The sequence below is a fragment of the Suillus plorans genome (assembly GCF_016647745.1).
Source record: "Suillus plorans strain S12 chromosome Unknown HD556scaffold_27, whole genome shotgun sequence".
NCBI classification, from domain to species: Eukaryota; Fungi; Basidiomycota; class Agaricomycetes; order Boletales; family Suillaceae; genus Suillus; species Suillus plorans.
In genome coordinates this window covers 496,110-516,265 of record NW_024537411.1, presented here as the reverse complement: position 1 = coordinate 516,265, position 20,156 = coordinate 496,110, and the positions used below count along the sequence as shown (strand labels likewise).

Sequence of the window (20,156 nt, the reverse complement as noted above, 5' to 3'; positions counted from 1 at the left end):
CATATCAGCCCATCGATAACATGCCAGCTACGCGATCTAACACTAGATTGACTCGTTCAAGTCTCAGCCACCGTGGACGTTCAAAGAGCACCATGGTACGTGGAAAGAAGAGCGCACCGGAGTGTCAGGACCCTGAAACCAAGGACCGATGTTTCTGGACACTGGACGATGAAACACACCTCATCCAATACATCGCTACCCACCGAGCTAAGGGTGGTAACGGAATGAACTTTGACAAGACCTTCTGGACCTCTGCTTCTAATGAGACATCTAAACATACCACACAAGGTGCGCCGAAGACAATTGATGCATGCCAATCGAAATGGGTGCGGGTAAGTTCTCATCATGTTGCACCAGTACTAGAGTCTATACTAATAAGACCTCCAGCTCCGTAGCACGTTTGGTGTTGTAGACTCAATTGCGACCTATTCTGGATGGGAGTACAGTCTGGAGCATGGCGCCAACATCACAGCTGAATCTGAGACGGTATGGACTGACTACATGGGCTCATCGAAAGTGAGTGCTGTCAATACTCCGCTACCACTGGCAACTACTAATATGATTAGGGATCTGCACGGGTACGGGTAACCCGCGCGGGTCACGGGTACGGGTACTACTGGGGTACGGGTACGGGTTGGGATTCTAAGACCCGCGCTCTTACCCGTACCCCAGCTATACCCGTGCCTTCCATAAATGGTAGCACCTCCTGCATCAGTAATAGCGGACGCCATACTTCCCGCGTGCACGCTACAACCGGCACCACCACCAACACCGGCACCTAACGCGCCTTCCCAAGTCCACCAACTCCACGTTCACAGCGCGCGCGCCCGAAACGCGTCAACAAGTGTTGACGCGATGCAAACACACGCGGACGACACGCGAAGACGAAAGGACAAGAGAATCGAGGAAGGGAGAAGGGATGGTATAGAGATGAAGGAGGAAAGAGGAACTCGAGGAGACGAGACTTTGGGCACGCTGAAAGTGAGTACTCACATTGAAGACTCTACCCCCAGCAACAACGACGATGTCATACGCGTCACGTCGCCAGCGCCTATCTTTGTGCGCCCAGCACTCACACCACCACCAGCTTTCACGCCAACGCCACCATCCACGACGCCAACGCCACCCACCATCCACGATGCCGACGCCACCATCCTCGACGCCAATGCCACCATCCACGACACCAACCGCCTCCACTCCTCCTTCTTGTGCCATCCACATATGTTCGAGTCACGTCAGCATTCGCTGACGTGTGCTGGACATATGTGCTAAGCACTGGTGGTGATACCTATGGTACCCGCGGGTAAACCCTGCACGGGTGCGGGTACGGGTCTGAGCTTGTTGTACCCGCCGAAAACCCGTACCCGTCAGAGCGGGTACGGGTTTTTGCCGGGTGCGGGTGCGGGTCAGGTCCCCGACACCCCAGGGTATACCCGTGCGGATCCCTAAATATGATCCAGGCTCCTATCACTGCAAGGAAGTTTAAGAATAAAGGCTGGCCCCACTATGAAGCAATGAAGGAACTCCTACCATCGCCAAATACACGTGGAAGCCGTGCTTTCTACACCCGCATGCCTGCTGACAACGCTGCGCTGGTAGGGGCTCTGAGTCACGCTACCTCTTCTCACCTCCCAGATGGCATCAGTTATGATGAAGCCAATATACTCGACCAGGAGGAAGCGTTGAATGACATCGAGTCGCAGGATGTAGATATCGCCATGATGCCGCCACCCTCCACCATCATGACTGAGCCACCTCCTCTCTTTGATCCGATGCAACGGCCCACCTTCACTCCCTCTACACCAGGTACTTCTACCATTGCCAGCAGCAAACGAAAAGCAGCTGGAGAATCAGGTGATAACATGAGATCGCTTGCTCGCCCTCCGGGCTCTACGAAATCTGCATCCGAGTCAGGGAAGTCCATCAAGTCACCACGTGTGGCTGTCCCAGAAGCTTTCCAAAGCATGTCCAAGGAGATTCGTGGTCTCTCCACCTCCTTCGATCGCGCAACAGATGTCATGCATGAGCGCGCAACTCAGGTTGCCTCGCGCCCCACAGTGGATCCCATTCCGGTGCGCAAGCAGAAGGCTATCATCCAGCTACAGAAGGAGGGTCTGGAGGACCATGAGATCGTCGAAATTATCAAGCATTTCCAAGCAGATGTTGCCATAGCTGATTCGTACCTTGTCATTGAGAAGGAGAGCGTCCGGAAGCTTTTCTTATCGACATACTTGAAGTAAATTTTCGCTGTATCACCTTCGCATTTGATATTGTTAGTAGTAGTAGCAGCACCAAATACTATGACACTTTGCTGCTCAACCGTCTATGAAAAATTGGTGCAAATGACTACATAAAATTGACGCAAACGACTACAAAAGATTGTCCGCTATGACTGACTGACCTCTCTGCTCTCTCGTCAGATTGTAGTCCTCCCACATGCGAAGGGCGATCTCGTCACGATGTCGGTGTGCACGTGTGCGTGCCTCTGCAGTGGGAGGACCTTCTGCAAGTGTGCCAACATTATACTCCGGCTCATTCACATCAACCTGGCGGTAGTCCATCATGTCGTTCGGGTCGTGAATACGGATGACATTGTGCACCAGGCACAGTGCCGCAGGTATACGAGCCTGCACGTCCATGTTATAATGAGGTGGGAGAAGCAGGATGTTGAAGCGGTTCTTGAGCACACCAAAAATACGCTCAATGACGTTTCGGAGCATGGCATGACGTAGATTGAATAATTCTCTGTGATTACAGGGCCTACAAAACAATGTAAGTACAAGTTAGCTTAAGTTGAACATTACTTACGCCTGATGTCCACGACCCCATTCAGCAAGATGGTAGCGTACTCCACGATACGGCACAAGTAGTTCATCGCATGCAGCAAATCCCGCATCAGCAAGATAGTATTTGCCTGGAGGGATGTTGAAGTCTGTAATGCGAGCATCATGATAAACACGTGCATCGGCCGCTGATCCCTCCCAGCCACTCAGTATGTAAAGGAACGACATGTTGAAGGAGCAGGCTATGAGACAGTTCTGAGTTAAGTTGCCTTTACGATCGCGAGTCACATCGCGATCCTTGCCACTAGGGTGGCATGCGATATGAGTACCGTCTATAGCACCGATGGCATTGGAGAAGTATGGGAAGAATTTCGGGTTTCGAAGGACTTCGAGAGGTGTTGGACTGTCTGCGCTGGGTAGCCGGACATACAATGAATAAATTGGGGGGGAGGAAAATGCGTTGAGAATACGTTTGAAATACCTTCAAAAAAAATGAGCGAATTTATCACACTGGGGAATCACATACTTTGATATCGTGTCATTGGAGCGTTGAAAGCGTTCACCAAGATGGCGAACAGAGAGACCTGTGACACTTGCATACAAGAAGATGGCGAGCTGCTCCTCAAGCGGGACATATTTTGAATTCCTGCACCCTGAATCATGAAGTAGATTCAACAGTACATAGAACACATGGCGCCGCACACCAAGTTCACATCGTATGCGGTCTGGATGTCCTGTGAGGAGCTCATTGACCCATGCCATTCCAGACAAGGCGGAAGTATGATAGGGCTGCTTGTTGTAGTGAGTGTGTGTGTGATCTTGGAGTACTTGGCCAGCAGCATCAGCAATAGCCATTGCTACACGAGCAGCACCGCGGAACATCGTGTCTATCCAGTGCAGCTCGTTTACATCCAGCTGGTCGGAGTCCGCTGCATTAGCATGATTGGACTCTTCATCCAAACTGTCATCATGTTCTTCAATGACAATATCATCTTGGTCTAGTGGATCTAGCAGGTCTAGCATATCGAAGTCGGCATTGAGGTCGTTGGGATGCATTGCGTGGCACAATAGGCTCGGTGACCGCTATCAAATTCATTATCATTAGCATCAGCGTGACATCATTTTCGGTCTCCGACTATTTGGTCTTGTATGTGTTAAACTGGAATTTTGAAAATGGCTGATGTCCGAACAGACCCTTAGTGTTTGGGAAGAAGAGGCGCAGATAGATTACTGTACTAAGTACAAAATAAGCTACATACAAACTATCAGAGTGACCGTTTCAGAGAGGATCGTGAGCCTGCGAATGTTCGTCTCTCATGACGAAATACGAATTGTAAGGCTGCTTTGGGTCCTGCTGCAGAGCTTCGAGCGCACCTGCTCATGTGGCTGCATCCCCAAAAATAGTAGTATGTTTGGCCGTCGCAGGGATGAGCTTATGGACAAGCTCGAGCTCACTGTCGACGGCTAAGAGCACCTTGCCTTTCCCTGCACCTGGTTGACCCTGTCCGATTGCCACAAAGAACGGAGGAGTTTGAGCCACGCTGATAGCATGGCTCAAACTCGAAGGATGATCAATGCACTCACAAACTGCGAACGGTGGGCACCAACTTGGATCAGCGTGGCTCGAACTCGAAGGACGATCGACGCACTCATAAACTGTGAACGGCAGGCACCGAGTCTACATGCACTGCGTGCGAGTGAGAACGAGAGTGCGATGAGCAAGAGTGCCGCCTCTCATCCTTTTCGTATCTTCGGCCTCCTGGTGTCGTCCGCGAGTGTTCGCGCCATGCCAGCACTTGCTGGCGTGCGTTGGGCATTTGCGCATAGTGCTGGTGGCATTGGACGCAGCGTGGTGGTCATTGGTGGTGGTGGTGGTGGTGGGGTATGCACCAATGCTGGCGCGAATGGTGGGGGTGGGGGTGGGAATGGTGATGTGGCATCCAGTGAGTCGTGCGCCCATACACGGCCACTTGGAGGTCTTCATACGATGGTGGGAGGAATCGAGATGCCGAACGGGTGCTAGAGTGTCGTCGTCATTGTCGATGGTGCTGGTCTGCACCAGAGTGCTTGTTACCACAAAAGGAAAATTTAAACTCCGACCCCATATTTGGATTCCATCACACGGAGTGATAAGCTGATGGATAAGGATCGATAAGCATATTCATATTGGTGTCTCTTGAACCTCATCATGCCCCGTCTTTCCCTATGCAACCAGCTGCTTGATGAAATGGACAAGGCAGAATTAGCCTTAACTATTTCCAAGTACAAGCATGCGCTTTGTACTATGACCCTATCTGATTTTTCTGACTCTGATTCTGATTCTGACTTGGATATGGTCCTCACTCCTCCATCTCCTCTTACCCCACAATTATCCGACTATTCGGACTCAGACTCGGACTCAGACTCGGATGATGAAAGCACCCATGTTGCTGCACATTATGACCGCCTTCATGACACTATCACTTCCCTTCGTGATGAGGTCTCAAGGGCACGTGTCCTTCAAAAGCCAGATGCACCTCCTATGCGGGCCCCTCAAATTCACCTCCTTCATGATTTTGGGACATCTCGCACTCATCTCTTCCGGAAGAAACTACGCGTTAATCCCGAGATCTTTGACGATATCCTTGATCACATCTCAGGTCACCCCATCTTCACTAATCAGTCCAATAACCCCCAGCTTCCAGTTGCTATTCAGCTAGCTATTTTTCTCAACCGCGCTGGGCACTATGGCAATGCCATTTCTCCAGAAGATGTGGGTCAATGGGCAGGTGTTAGTGTGGGGTCAGTAATCAATTGCAGCAACCGTGTCATGATTGCCCTCCTTGATCTGCATGATACATTCATCCAATTTCCTACTCCTGACTCCGAAGATGCTGAGCGTGCTCGGCAATTTGTTGAGGCTAGGTCCTGCCCTGAGTGGAGAAATGGTATTTTTGCAATTGATGGTTCTGCCATTAATTTGTATGAAAAACCTGGTCTTTATGGTGAGGCATTTTATGACAGGAAGTCTAACTATTCCCTCAACTGTCAGGTATTTTTTTTCTTTTATTCTAACAGTTAGAAACTGATAAAAAATTCAGGCAATCATTATGCCCCATAACCTCCTCATAGTTGATTATTCGCTGGGTAACCCTGGCAGTACACATGATGCTTATGCCTTCAAATCCACTCGTATTTATCAGGAGCATGACACTCTTCTTCCAGAGGACCATTGGATTTGGGCAGATAGTGCCCACCCACTTGAGAAGTGGTGCATTGCCCCTTTCAAGAAGCCACATAATGGGAGGTTGACCAGGGACCAGAAATCCTTCAATATTAACCTCTCTCGGGTATTTCTAAATTTTTTGGCTGATTTTTGCAATTTTCACTGATTTTTTATTTATATAGGTTCGTGTTCGTGTTGAACATGCATTTGCAGCTTTGAAAGGACGATTCCAGTCTCTCAAGGAACTTAGGCACCCACTTCAGAACCAGAAGGATCTTCAGGTCACTCTGCATTGGGTTAGGTATTGCCTAATCCTTCATAACATGATCATCCGCTTTGAGGAGATTCGCAACAAATCCACACTTGTATGGGCTGTTCAAGAGGGGCACAATACTATACGCCATGAGGATGAAGGACCAGATGGTGATGAAGTAGTGGGTGATAGGTCTTATGAAGGCACTCCAGGTCAAGCTCACAGGGCAAGGCTGATGGATATGTTGTTTGATAGCCCCTATTCAGAAGCACACCATCAGGCAGATTGAACAAACAAGCAGAGTAACATTGTGTATAGCTAAACAAATGTACTACCAAATGTACTACCAAATCTTACAAGTAGTGATCAACCTGTGGCCATATGTGAGAATACTACATGCAAGCACAACAAGACACATAACATCCAGGACATGTAAGAACATAACAACGTGAGAACATAACAACAACAACACGAGAATATGATGACAACAACATGAGAACTTGATGGTGAAGACGAAGACGCGAGAACACGATGATGACGACGACAATGACGCAAGAATGTGATGATGATGATGACGACGACGACGACGCGAGAACGTGATGATGACGACGACACAACGTGATGATGATGACGGCGCAAGAATGTGATGATGACGACGACACGAGAAGTCAGGTACCAGCAGGTTTGCCACCCTGGGCATTGAGCTGGGCCCACTGAATCCGGAGGCGTAGAACATCTGCTTCCACGGCAAAAGCGGCGGCATCTGCTTCACGTAGGCGAATATCTACTTCTTTAGCCTCCTTCATGCGCTGATGGACTATGGCAGCATCTGCGCGCTCATCCATACGCTCCTTGCGCATCATACGATGTTCCTTCTCCTGGTGACTGGCGTTTAGTTTCACCATAAGGTGCTCGTTCTTCAGTTGATATAGAGTTAGCTTGTCGGAATGTATACTTTCCAGGTCGTCATTGAGCACATCCATCTGCTCGCGAATCTCTGTCCGGAGGCATTTTGAGACTGAACTTGCTGGTGTCATCGAGACGGATGTTTGTGCTGTTGGGGAGGACTGTTGAGATGACGGCTCGTGAGATGATGGCTTTTGAGAGTGTGATGACGAGCGTGACCCCGATGATGTCATAGAGCCTGATTTACTCTTTTCACGCATCATCACCTGGCTAACATGAGACTTGAATGTAGCACAATCATGCTGGATGGAAGTGCGGGGGGGGCATCTGTTGCGTCTGAGAGGTAGTAGTAGTAGGGGAGGGGGGGGAAGGGGGCTCCTGGCGTTTCTTCCCAGCCCTGCGTCTTGGTGGGCTGTCCAGGCTGATAGTGTTGCTGTCGTCATGTGTGGTTTCATCTGTGGAATCCATACGAAGATCCTCCATCTCACCCGCAAGAGGGTTATCATCATAGATACCATCGAAATTATAATCGTCAGTGGGGGAATGAGCGATGGGAGAGTAAGTACCGTCATGAGATGTAGCACCGGAGGGAAAAGAAGAACAGGGGACCCGGCAGAACTATTGGTGTGAGCGCTTTGGGGTGGCAGCACATATTTCCATTGCGAAGGGCTACCACCACTGCCTCCAGGAGCAGAGGGACTGTGACAAAATTGGGGGGAGGTAGGTGGTGCCACGGCTGCGGCACCACCTGCATGGGCGCTTGGGGGAAGGCAGCCATAAGCGGGTCCAGTTGAGGACCCAGCAACACCACCAGCTTGAGCATTGGGGAGAGGCGTATTGCCAAGTTGCATGGGAGAGCCGGGATCAGTGCTGGAGGAAGCAGGGGGACGAAGAGAGCCACCCGAAGGACAGGTGAGAGAAAAGAGATCGCTCGCGTGATCAACACCTGGCTTTGACGATGATGTTTTGGCAGAGAATGATGGATGGGAGCCCCAGATGGAGTAGAGCTGATTGTACCAGGGAAAGTCCTTCTCGTATTTACCTACAAATTTAATTAGGAGAATTTGTTGTAAAGAGGAGAAAACTCACGATGCAAATTCACGCTCGTCTCTGAATCGATGGGCACGATGCCTGCACCTGTTGATTCGAATTCAGCACGAATGTCACAAAATTTAGTGCGGAGGCTTTGATCAGTCTGATCAGCATTGATAATTATAAAAATAGGGGGGATCACTTACGCCATGATGTGATTATATACAGAGTCCCGAAATTTGTTGGGATTCGACGCGTAGAGCACCGCATATTGAGGATCGTCAGAGAAAATAACTCTTGGGATGACAGCATGGATTTCATTTTTGTCTTTACCTGAGGGGCGACCCTCAGCTTCATGGTTGGCTGAATTCCTTTTTTCACTGGCAAACAGAATGCGGCAATCTGGTGGGTGTCCAACGAGGTAGTTGACCAGCCTATTGGTCCGCTGGGGAACTGATTGCCAGCTGATAGAAATAGTAGGAGTAGTGTCTCTATCTTTACCTCCTCTGCTGCGTTTTCCCTTTCCCCGTGCAGGAGGAGCTGGTGGTGGCTCCATAACTTTCAGCCTGATCTTGCAACGTCATGGGGAGGTGATTTGAGAGTGCGTCTGCAGTCGTGCAGAACGATGAAGTTGTGGTTGTAGGGCAGGCATGTCTTTTGGAACTCCGCATCGATGCTGGCCCAAGCCGTAGTGTGACAAACCTTAAGTCAGGACCAATTTTACCGAGCTTTACCAAACTTTAGCGAGCTCTGTGAAATCTACTTTGAACGCCATTATTGTACAAGCTTGTACAGACCCACATAACCTACAGCTAAGTCCTCCTTGTACAAGGCACCTTGTAAAGCTTGTGGATTTCGAAGCACAAATACCAAAAGATATCATCACCATGTTATGTGACATGTCTCATCACATGATTTATTTCACACTCGGTGTCAATTGTGTCCACCCCATCATGCTGTGCAGCTCTGACGCTCTCATCGTCTCATTGCACACTCCCGTGTGCACAGCTACCGATCCTCAATTTGCCACTTTGTTGATGAAATTGGCGAAGACACGACTGGCAGCCGACAGAGCCTCCCGCTCCTAAACAAGACCACCGACATCGACGAAGCACGTGCTTTTCTTTTTTCTGCGCACATCCTGGCGGATGCTCGTGCATGCCTCGACCGTGCCTTTCTCTCGCCACGAAACATATTAGTTGACGATTTCAATGAGAAAATTCTGGAATCTCTTCCTAGTGATTACCGTGAGTCATGAATGATAGTGCACACCATGAAAACTGAAAATGGCATAGATTGCTATCTAAGTTCCGATATTTTAAAAGAAGCGGACCACGCGCCTTTCGACGCACCAGAACAAACCCCAGACTACTTAGCAATGCTAACTGCACCTGGTGTGCCTCCGCATCGACTGGATCTCAAAATAAACTGTATATGCGTGATACAACGGAACCTATCTGTGGAAAAAGGATTGGTGAGAAATGCGTGTGTACGAATAACTGCCCTGCATCGTTGATTTGTCAAAGTCCAACTGCTCCACAACCTCGAAAACCACTGTATTTCGCATATCATGTTTTCATTCCATCCCTATCGGTCTAGCTGGACTGTGAATCGCTCTCAGAACAGATCCTTTTGCGCATGGTCAATTATATACTGCGCTATTATCTCACGTCAAAAAATGTCAGGATACGCTGTGCTTATTTTCAGCAGGAAATGAAGGGAGAGATACAGCAAACATATAGTGTACAAGTCTCTGCTTTTGTAAATAGAACACAACGACCGAAGGTCATTGCTTGTTTTATTATATGTTTGTGAAGTTTGTAAGCCTGTGGCACCTTGTGGACCCTTGTGTGACCTGTGACACCTGTCATGAAATTAATAGTTTGCTGATGTCAGGAACACAAGGTTCTATATTGCAACTGCAGCTTAAATAATGCAATGATTGTAGATCTGTTATGAGATGGTAATAGGGGGTTTCTAATCGACTGGGAGTTCACAGTGCACATAAATCCAGATCTGAAGTATGCCATCAGTGATACAGTAAGTGCATTCAGTTAATTACAGTACATCTAGTACTGTTCTATTCATCCAATCTACAGGGAACAATCCCATTCATATTTCGCAGGCTTCTTGTCCAACTCTGAGATGCACAACAGGCAGCACTGGGCAGAAAGAAACCAAAATATATCCCCAAAATGTTTTCAAACACTTTGGCATTGCCTGTATCATATGTCGTTCAATGCTTTTCAGATGACCTCAAATCACTTTTGTTGTATTCATCTGGATTTGCATCAAATTCTGTGGTCCCCATGGTAGGATAGCTTAGGAAACTTAATACCTGATCACTGGAACAACATGGACTTTGAATCCTGCATGGCCTTCAAGGGTAGTTTTTTTGCAACCAAGAAGGAGGAACACTATCTTGTAGAGAAGATTCATCCTTACTTCAAAGACTTAATCCCTCTTGCCAAGGAGTGGCATACAGCTTTGAAGGACAATATGGAGAACCCTGTTTCCTTTGACACCATCCTTACACTATTGAACACTCATCTTGACTGCCTTCTGATGATAAGGAGCTCATTTCCACTGTCAAGACGCTCAAACAATCTATAGTTTTTCTCATAGACCATGTCAAAAAGCATATTACTTCACAATCTTTCCTCATGAAATTATCCAAGTGTCAGAAGTCTAATGATATTTTGATGAAGACTGACAATGAGTCAGACAGTTAGCATACATACAGGCTGATTATTCAATGTAAATATCATTTTTTTATTGCTACTGTATTGTACTATCATTCTCACGTTGACCTGATGTACTATGTGTTTTTGGTTGTTGTAATTTGTATGACTTATAAATTTGTCAGTTATATGATCATTCACCTCTACAATACACATTTCTATGTCTTCTATGTGTCTTATTGTACCTTCATACTCATGGTATTATCCCTGACACTATCACTGTTAAGACCATGCACAAAGGGTAGGACTGATTCCAAGGGGCTTGGCTTCAGCTCGTGCGCTGTGCCCCTTACCCGAGTATGTGCCCTTAACTTCAGAATGAAGTCCGGAGAAAGTCCAGTGAAGTCCGAAGGACTTCCGGAGAAGTGTGGGAAACTTCGGAAGGACTTTCCGGACGAGTGCGAGAAACTTCCGGATGAGTGCGGGAAAGTTTCGGAGGAACTTCCGGAAATTATGATGGAGTTTCGTCCTGACGGGGATATGTGTAATGGCTACTCAGGACAAGTCCTGAGTAGAAGGAAACAGAGGAAAGGCTGCAAGGACAAAGTCCAAAGCAGAATAGGTCCGGAGGACCGCGGGAAAGTTCCGGAGGAACTTTCGGAAACTTGGAGGAATGGTGGATCGGAGGATCAGAGGAGCGGAGGAGTGGAGGAGCAGAGCTCCGGCCTAGGGAATTCCTCCCTAGGCCTGAGATGGATAATTACTAAGTCTGAGGATTAGAAACTGTTACGAGGACTTAGGGTGAAGGCTAGTGCAAGGACTAATATGTGTAATATTCAGACTGAGGAAGTACAAAGATTCTACAGAGTTTATATACTACAGAGGACTTAACGGAGAGTCAGTCAGCGCAGTCCGAAGCTATGCGAGGCTGTGGACGGAGGATGTAGAAAAGTCAAACACTAGTCTATCGGAAAATAGTAAATGAAGACGGAGATGAAGACATAGGAAAATAAAGCCAGAAATGAAACGAGGTACGGAAAATGAGGAAGTCTAACTCAAGAAGGAACATACAAAGGGATAAGGCATGGAAGATAGACACGGGTTGGATCCGGATGTTTGGAAGTCCGGAGACAGGTGATTACCATAAGGGGATGGGCGCTGATTTAAGGTTTGGGTTCGGACATGACAGATAGGTCGGATCTGGAGATCCGGAGATGTGGATATCAGATGCAGGAGTACAGGGATCCGGACGGATAGAGGATTGGGTCTGGAGACATGGACAGGAGGTCCGGAGGTCCGGATGAGGCGTGGGAACGTCGTCGGATGTTGGTCCGGAATGCGGGATATGACAATCACTCATATCCCAGAGTCCAATGCTCCCTGCCTCTTTGACAGCTTACTCTGGACTCTAGGTACTGTATAACTTCACTACACCATTCAATAGATTGGCAACTTAGTCTAGACTCTAGTCTGATCTCTTTTGGTCTCTCAGTAGCCTCTAGAAGCGGCCTACTTCACTCCCATCTTAACAAAATTATGTTTCTTGGCAACTTGACTTCACACATTTATTCTGATTAAATTGAGTCACTTGAAACATGCAGCATTGATTATTACATGGTATACACTTCAGTGTGATGCTGCATATATTTTTAAAATATAATACTATCCATTACTCATATCAAGGCCGTTCTATTGGTCCACCTGGCACTGAGACATAATACTAGTGTATAAAAGGCTGGTGAGTTTGCAACTCAATGAATCACTAGACTCAGGCTTCACCTCTTTCTCTATCCTCCATACAGTTGCAATCATGGCTCCTCATGCTATTAACAGCCCCAAGAAGAAGAGGTCAAAGCACAAAGGCTCAGATGCTTCTGGCAGGGCAGGTGTACCAAAAAAATCTTGCCAAACTACTGATCTCACCAAAACACTTAGCATACCACTTGTTTCTCTTGGCCTTGCTAAAGCTAAAGATGGTGCTCTACAATGTTCCAGCTGCCCCAATACAGGGAAAAGAGGTAGGAACAGCCAGCTAGAAAAGATTGGGGCAGTCTTTGAGTCTCAGTCTTAAAGTTGTCCTCCCAAGGGCTCCACATCCCTCAGTCCTAATATCCCAGTGAATTCTTAGGCTTCAGAACCAGCTCGTAAAGAACAGAAGGGTCATTCAAAGGTCAGGCATGTAAGTATATATTTTTACTAATGCTGATGTTTGCATTTAGGTAGTTTCTTTGCCTTATAGTTCACTTACTATTACCAATGGTCCTGCAAGCATTGATAACACAGGTTCTGGTTTTTCAATATACCAACCTGGTGGAAGGTTGGTTTGGTTGCTCCTCCTAGCACTAGTCATAGTCTTTATGAGGCTAACAATTCACATATTGCTATTGGCTTGAAGGCTGTCAAGAAGCATGCTATGAAAGTAGCTCATGATCCAAACCCACATAATATTGTACTGCCACTCACCACCTTCATGGAACAAAACTTGGATCTGGCCCTTTTTGAGGAGAATAATAATGTCAGGTGTTAATCTATACTGCAAGAATCCAAACTGTTGAACAGTAGATCCAAAGGCAGCAGCACCAACAACAGTAATGATGAGGACGAGGATGAGCATACCAATGAGAATGAGTATTAATCTCACAATGGCTATCCAAGTAATTGCCTTTATCGTACTAAGATTCACCTGATGTTGTTCTCTATTTTAATCTTACAGGCTTTTTAAATGAATTACAGCCTCGAGTCATTCATTATCTCACCTAAATTCAATTTTCAGTACTCCTGTGATAAGAATGACATAGCTGCTCAGATAAGCCTCAATAAAAACACTGTAGCAAACTCTCAATCCTTGTCTGTCTACCAGAACAGTAACTCCCAGGTATGCTAATGTAGATTTACTGACATTGCACTTATTCTTTTTGCATTCAAAGACTCTCTGGATCCTTCAGTAGGAGTACAACAGCAACAACAGACACAATATTCTGAGGTAAGCAAATAGTTTTTATTCTGATCAAGGCTCACAGTCGTCATTTGCATACCTCAAAGCCTAGCAATATATTGGAGTCCCACCACAAGAAAAATAGCCAGCCCTATCTTCCTAACCCTGAAACTCTTGAGCTGCTTCATTAAGTAGCTGAGCACACTAATGATCGGTAGGCTCCCCAGAGAAAGAGAAAGATAAAACAGTCAGAAGATGGGCCGAAACCTACTCTATTAGCTTGGTATGGCTGTGCTGGAAAAGCTTCCTTGAGTACACCAAGGGAGAATGTCATGTGGAATATGTTGTAAGACTTAAAGTCTCTACAGCTTCATAGAGGCCATTTTTGTGTTGTACCTTGGGTCATTGCATGACATGCACTATTGTTAGTGCAGTGCACAAGCATCCCATTGTCGGCCAACAGCTGCGGCTCTCATGTGCACTTTGGCTTGCATTGGCTTTTCTTTGAGTCTGTGACATATCCTCTGTCTGTCCTATTCATGTCCTCCGCTGGTTCATTGGTGTGTATATTACTTGTAGACTGACAATATCTCTATCCCTGCTCAAGAATGTACAATGTGGGTCCAGAATGCTACTTCACAATTACTTTCAGAATCTGAGTTCTTATGGTTTGGTTTGGATGTATTGGTGAGTGATTGTGCACTGACTCCGACAACATACATTAAAATCACTAGGGCAAAAGAAGGAACTTCACTTATCCTGGCCTCTCGTAATGCAGCTATTAGATTCTTGTACACATGGCCATACTGAATTGCCTGGAAGAGACCAGATATCTTTTGCAAGCAATTGCCCATCACATGCTTGAATTTAGTCTCTGCTGTGGTACTTTCTTACTTTCTGCTTTTATATCATGTATTGACATTTTTATAGTACAACTGTGTCCTCAATGGTCTTATCAAAAATAGTCATAGCAAATCTTATTCCAAGTTCTTCACCAAGGAATATGGCCTAATATACCGCCAGATGGTCAGAATGATGAATCAAATTCTTCAACATCCATATCACGGTCCTAGGTTAGTAGCACAACTTCAGTAATGGGCTGAGGCAGGATGACAAGAACAATCTTTTTCTTTAAAGTTTTGGATGCTGACTATTTTCACCCAGGGCTGCATGTCTAAAACTCAATGGCACTGAGAAGACCAAACACACTCATCTACAAATCATCCTCGACTAAGTCTTTGCATTCCTGTGTCTGAGTTGCAGTATTACTATAGTTTTGGAGCTGTTTTTTATTTTTTATTTTGCTAATGTTTCCATACCATGTAGTTAAATATATTACCATTGTTCCGAAACACCTTGGGTAAACTGTTGGACAGAGTGGGGAGGCTCAAACCAAGACTCAGAGGAATGCTCTACCTGGAAAGTGTGTGTGTATGCTACTGACCAGAATGAACCATGCTACTGTGCTGACCAAGCCTTGGAATGGGCTGCTGGGTTCTCCTATGCTATGCTATGACCATGAGACCCCTACTTTATGCACCTCCCTAAAAAATAAATGATACTGCCCTCAGTGTTACCTAGCCTCTCTCCTTGTCCTTGTCCTCATCTTCATCCTCGCCTTCATCTTTGTCCTCTATCTCTACTTTTTCCTCCAGTTTGTCTTCCACTTTGTTCAGCTCTCCATCTCCACTAGCCACTAACTTGTTCTCCTCTCTTTCATCATTCTTGTTCTTTGTTAACTTCTTTTCATACTTCAGTTGGTCCTGCTCCAACTTGGTACCTGCTTGGGAAACAAATGCTCTTAGCTGTCTTGCACTGTACCATCTTGAGGGTGTAGGAGTTAAGTATGTGGTTTCAGATTTGTCTTAGGACCATTTGGAAAGGATTTTGCGGTCTGTTTTGAAGATATAGTCTAGATTACTTTGATATACCTGTACGAGTTGTCCTTGCTTAAAGATGACCTTATCTGGGGCTCGTTGTAGAAGTTTTTTGTCAAACACTGCTTTGCATTTGATAGTGTGATGCACGATCTTGTCATATCCATCAAGTTGCTGTTGTTCTACATATGTGAAGTGTGACAGGGCATCTGTTGGACAAAGTATTGATGAGCTCTCCTCGAGCAGAGTATGTGGGATGTTTGCTACAAGGCTAAGTAATAGTTCCTTGGGAGAGAATTTCAATGCCAGTAATAGGCGATTGTTGAGGGTGTCTACTGCCTCGTCAAGGTGTTCCAGCCATGATTGAGGAAGCTTGTCCCATAATGTGTTCTCTGCCTCGTCTTTACCTAGGTTTAGTGCACATTTACGCTTCAGAACGTGTAGCAGCAGCTTGGTCCATTCAACGAGTCTATTGATCCAGGGTGAGTATGTTGCAACTACATGTAACTTACTATTTCTTGATGCACAAAATATTTTCACATTATTGTTGTTGAAGTGCCCATCCCAATCTGACATAAACGTCTCTGGTGGTGTGAAACTGCTGCATATGTGTGACAGACTATCAATGATAGTGTTTGTGCTTCCTACAGACTTGTACTTGAAGACCCAGATGTGTTGTGAAGAAATGTCAAGGTACACTCCAAGGTTGCTATATCCTCCTTTTCCTTTGGGGGGTGCTAAATAATCACCTATGAGAAGCTCGAATGGGTGTCTCCTCATGATTGGTTCTAAGAGGTAGTGAATGTGTGCTGGTCCAAAATTTTGACCAATCTCTTACTACAGTTAGAATTGAGGCATCAAGCTTTGGACTCCAGATATGATCCAGTAATATGATTTTCATCATATCTCTCCCTCAATGGCCACCATTTGTGTGTTCTTTCCTGGATAATTCTATGGCTTCTGTCCTGGGTATGCACTCAACTCTGGCTCTTGCATAGGTAGCGGAGCCTCCCTTTATCCTCCATAGTTTGTCTCCCTTGATTAGGTGCTATGATGCTCTGTGGTGGGTGCATGTGCGGTCTTGCAGTGAGGAGTTACTTTGCCTAGTCAATATTGCATTAATGACTTCTAGAAACAGAGGTTCATTAGTGAAATGAAGCCACAGTGCTCTAATGTCTGGATTTATGCTTAGCACATTTAGAATGACATTGGTGAGTTCCATTCGTGCTTTCCAGTTCTCACTGACTGTCCATTCACTACCATCTCCTTCAACTCATGGTTCTCCTTCCCATTTGTGACTCAATCCATCTGCGACAACATTTAGTTTTTCTAGGATATGTTGTATATCAGTGATGTTGTATGAAAGGATGCTTTCGTGCCATCGCACATGGACTATATTTAGGGTATTATTGAGTAGCATATCTTTGAGGGCATTGCAGTCTGTCTCTACTTCAACAGGTTGTCTCTAAACAATGTTTGAAACTTATTCAGGCTGAATTTAAGTGCTGCAAACTCTAGTAGATATGACTTGTAGCCTTGCTTGGCTAGTGATGTATATTTGGAGGCAAATCCAATGGGATGTAGCTCCTCTATCCATTTCCTGGTTGGCACTTGAGTCTGGACTTTCTGTGACAGCACAGCTGTGAATCCATAGGTTGGTATGTGAGGTTTTGCAGTTCCTTCGTGTTCTCATTAGTTGCACTTCTTAATGATATATGTTGGTCTTAGCTGACTTGCCTTAAGGAGATGTGTTCTTTCCCCCCACTAAGTTTGCTCATTGTTTGATATCCACTGTTAAGCTGATTCCACATTTGTTGTAAGAGATACATATACATCAGGTGTAACTAAAGATGCAAGCAGAATCTAAGGGCTTGACTGGATTGTTTGGTCCTTGTATGGTGCCTCTGTGCATGTGAGGACATCTGTTCTAATATGGGTCTCTGCTTCTTATGGGGTTAGTGTGATGCTCTTGTCTACACTAACCCATCTCCTTTTCTTTCCTCATATTTTTCTTTTCTGAACTGTCTGCCTTCATATGCATATACAAGTGTGATTAGTGTGGCTGTGAAGTGGTTGAAAGCACCTAGGACCCTGCTCAAAACTACTCTCCAGGTGGCTTCTTTCCTTTTTAGATATGCTGTGTCTCCTGGGGGTAGTACACAATTGCAGCTGTTATGTTCATATGTACTGCAAGAGAAACATTCTCCTGAGCATATGGTTGTCATCCCTAGTTTGAGAGGATAGCCTGTCTCATATGTGACCTGTGTGTTATCTCCCCACTTTACATTCTATTGTGTAATTTGGGCTGCATGTGTTGTATGACCTGCTAGGGTGTCTGGGTGGTGAGGGAACAATATGATAAGGAGCCTGACTTTTGCCTTTAGTTCATCTATGACTACGGCTGGCTGGCAGCTTTGGGTTATAGGTCTTCTCATGTATCTGCTTCCATTCAACAATGTTACTGGATGGTTTGGTGTATTGACCGACATTCTGCTGAGCTGGTTTTGGAGTGCTTCAACTGGGCTAGGTGCTGATGCTCGTTGTTGGATGTGAGCTAAGTTTGTTTTGAGGGTATTTAGCTCCTGCATCTGCTGGTTGTGCTGCTCCTGCTCCTTTGCTAATCTACTCTCTTTCAGCTCTGTTACTGCTTTTACAAATTCTTCCCAGTTCATGTACTCTTCATCCTTGAGTAGATCCTTGACAATGTCTGGTAGTGTGCTGCGCACTTGCCAGATCATGAATGTACCCTGTGTGATTCCTGCACTTGTAGCTAGCTGTAATGTCTTTGCTGCCCATTGTTATATCCTGTGTTCTGAACCCAGACCTATTACACAATCATCTCCGGACTTCCAGATCCAGTCAGCTTCTATCTTTCAGATCTTTTCCCTTTGGTATTTCCATTCTCAGTTAGCCCCTGTGTCCGGTCACCCGGTTATACCTATAACCAGACTATGCTTAATTTCCGTACCTTCTTAATTTCCATCTTCATTTTATTGAGTTCTGATAGACTAGTGTTAGTTGTTCCACATGCTCTGTCCATAGCCTCGCACTGCGCTGACTGATTCTCCATTATGTCCTCTGTAGTATATAAACCCTGTAAAGTCTCTGTACTTCCTCAGTTCAAATATTATCTTAGACTCTGCTCATTCCCTCCTCCGTCCGACTTGAGTCTCTCCTCTCATTAACCTCCGATAGTCTTAGGATCAACTCCTATAGACTTGTCACCTCTGCCTCTACCTTTGGTAGTCCTCCGCTGTTTCCTTTCTAGTTTGGACTTCATCCAGATTAGTCTTATCACTTGTTCCCGAACGTCTGCCAGAATTCCTGCGCATCAGACTCTGGACTCTGGACATCATCCGTTAGCCCTCAGAAGTTAGGGGCACGTACTTGGATAAGGGGCGCAGCACGTGAGCTGAAGCCAAGCCCTTCAGATTCAACCTTTGAGCACATTCTTAACAGTATATTCGAACTCACATCTTACCAAGTATACTTACATTCTATGGCACCTACACGCACTCAGAACAACCTCCACACAGTGGGCTTACACCTGAGACACAGCGGAATAAAAGTTTGCGACAGATTCCATTCAAATTGAGGGATAAATTCTTAATATATAACACAATATGGTCTAACTCAAAATTCATCATCAAAGTGAAAAAAGGTTGGCAATTAGTTTTGACCTCAGATTCATACACAAATAGAGAATATGTATGGACAAAATTGCTGAATTTGTTGGCATGGATCTGGTGTATTGTTAGATTCATAATCAGACAATGAAAATGGCAGATATATTTGGACCACAAGATTCACATATAAATGGTAAATATGCCATACAATAAAATATGAATCAAATTGAGACTCTGTTTTAAATCGGTTGAGGGAACAGAGTGGGGCTGTGTTTGGCAGGCCAAGGGAGGAAAAATTATGAATATGTACATAGATATCTCTAAAGTTAGATTCTGACAATGATTTTAAAAATTTGCATGAGCTATATGAGTTCCCCACTAAGTGTGCCACTTAGTGGGGCACTTATCCAATTTGAGTACTCCATCCATCTGAATTTCCACTCCACAAGATTGAGAAACAATACGTGGAATGCTCCGGGTAAAAAATATTGATAAGGGATGAACATATGAACGTGAGAGACTGTCCGGGATCATTTGTCAAGTGCAGCTTTTGGGTGGAATTCCATGTAGGTGAGTATGTTGTGCAGTGCAGATGGAGAGAATGGTGCAATACAACTTTCATTAGGACAGATCACAATAAGACAAGTTGAACAACCTCACCGGGAGTCCAATTCATTAGTTTTGCAGACTAGGACCGCTACGATAGACACTGTCTGAAAGAACCAGGCATTAGAACAAGATCATAATAAGACAGGTCGAACAATGAATGGGAGATGTCTGACAAAAAAACGCACCAGGAGTTTAATTCATTAATTTGAGCAGCTGAGCCCTAGAAAAGGAAATCTAGATGAGGGTGGA

The 20,156-nt window shown here is 45.6% G+C and overlaps 3 protein-coding genes across 3 annotated transcripts; all 3 read left to right on the top strand.

Annotated features, from left to right (window-relative positions):
* Positions 1-92: 92 nt before the first annotated feature.
* Positions 93-1,272, top strand: HD556DRAFT_1443200 (uncharacterized protein; the record flags this gene model as incomplete). The annotated part of the gene is made up of 4 exons (XM_041306569.1): positions 93-332; positions 388-516; positions 567-663; positions 722-1,272. The coding sequence occupies 4 exons, from the start codon at positions 93-95 to the stop codon at positions 1,270-1,272; spliced, it is 1,017 nt and encodes a 338-aa protein (XP_041160478.1).
* Positions 1,273-12,670: 11,398 nt separating this feature from the next.
* Positions 12,671-13,495, top strand: HD556DRAFT_1308298 (uncharacterized protein; the record flags this gene model as incomplete). Its single annotated transcript, XM_041300121.1, has 6 exons — positions 12,671-12,746; positions 12,796-12,878; positions 12,989-13,039; positions 13,080-13,177; positions 13,213-13,380; positions 13,420-13,495. The coding sequence occupies 6 exons, from the start codon at positions 12,671-12,673 to the stop codon at positions 13,493-13,495; spliced, it is 552 nt and encodes a 183-aa protein (XP_041160477.1).
* Positions 13,496-14,334: 839 nt separating this feature from the next.
* HD556DRAFT_1308297 (uncharacterized protein) lies at positions 14,335-15,029 on the top strand (the record flags this gene model as incomplete). Its single annotated transcript, XM_041300120.1, is given in 4 exon segments — positions 14,335-14,355; positions 14,375-14,482; positions 14,726-14,868; positions 14,960-15,029. 4 exon segments carry the CDS (start codon positions 14,335-14,337, stop codon positions 15,027-15,029), a joined length of 342 nt encoding a protein of 113 aa, XP_041160476.1.
* Positions 15,030-20,156: the final 5,127 nt, after the last annotated feature.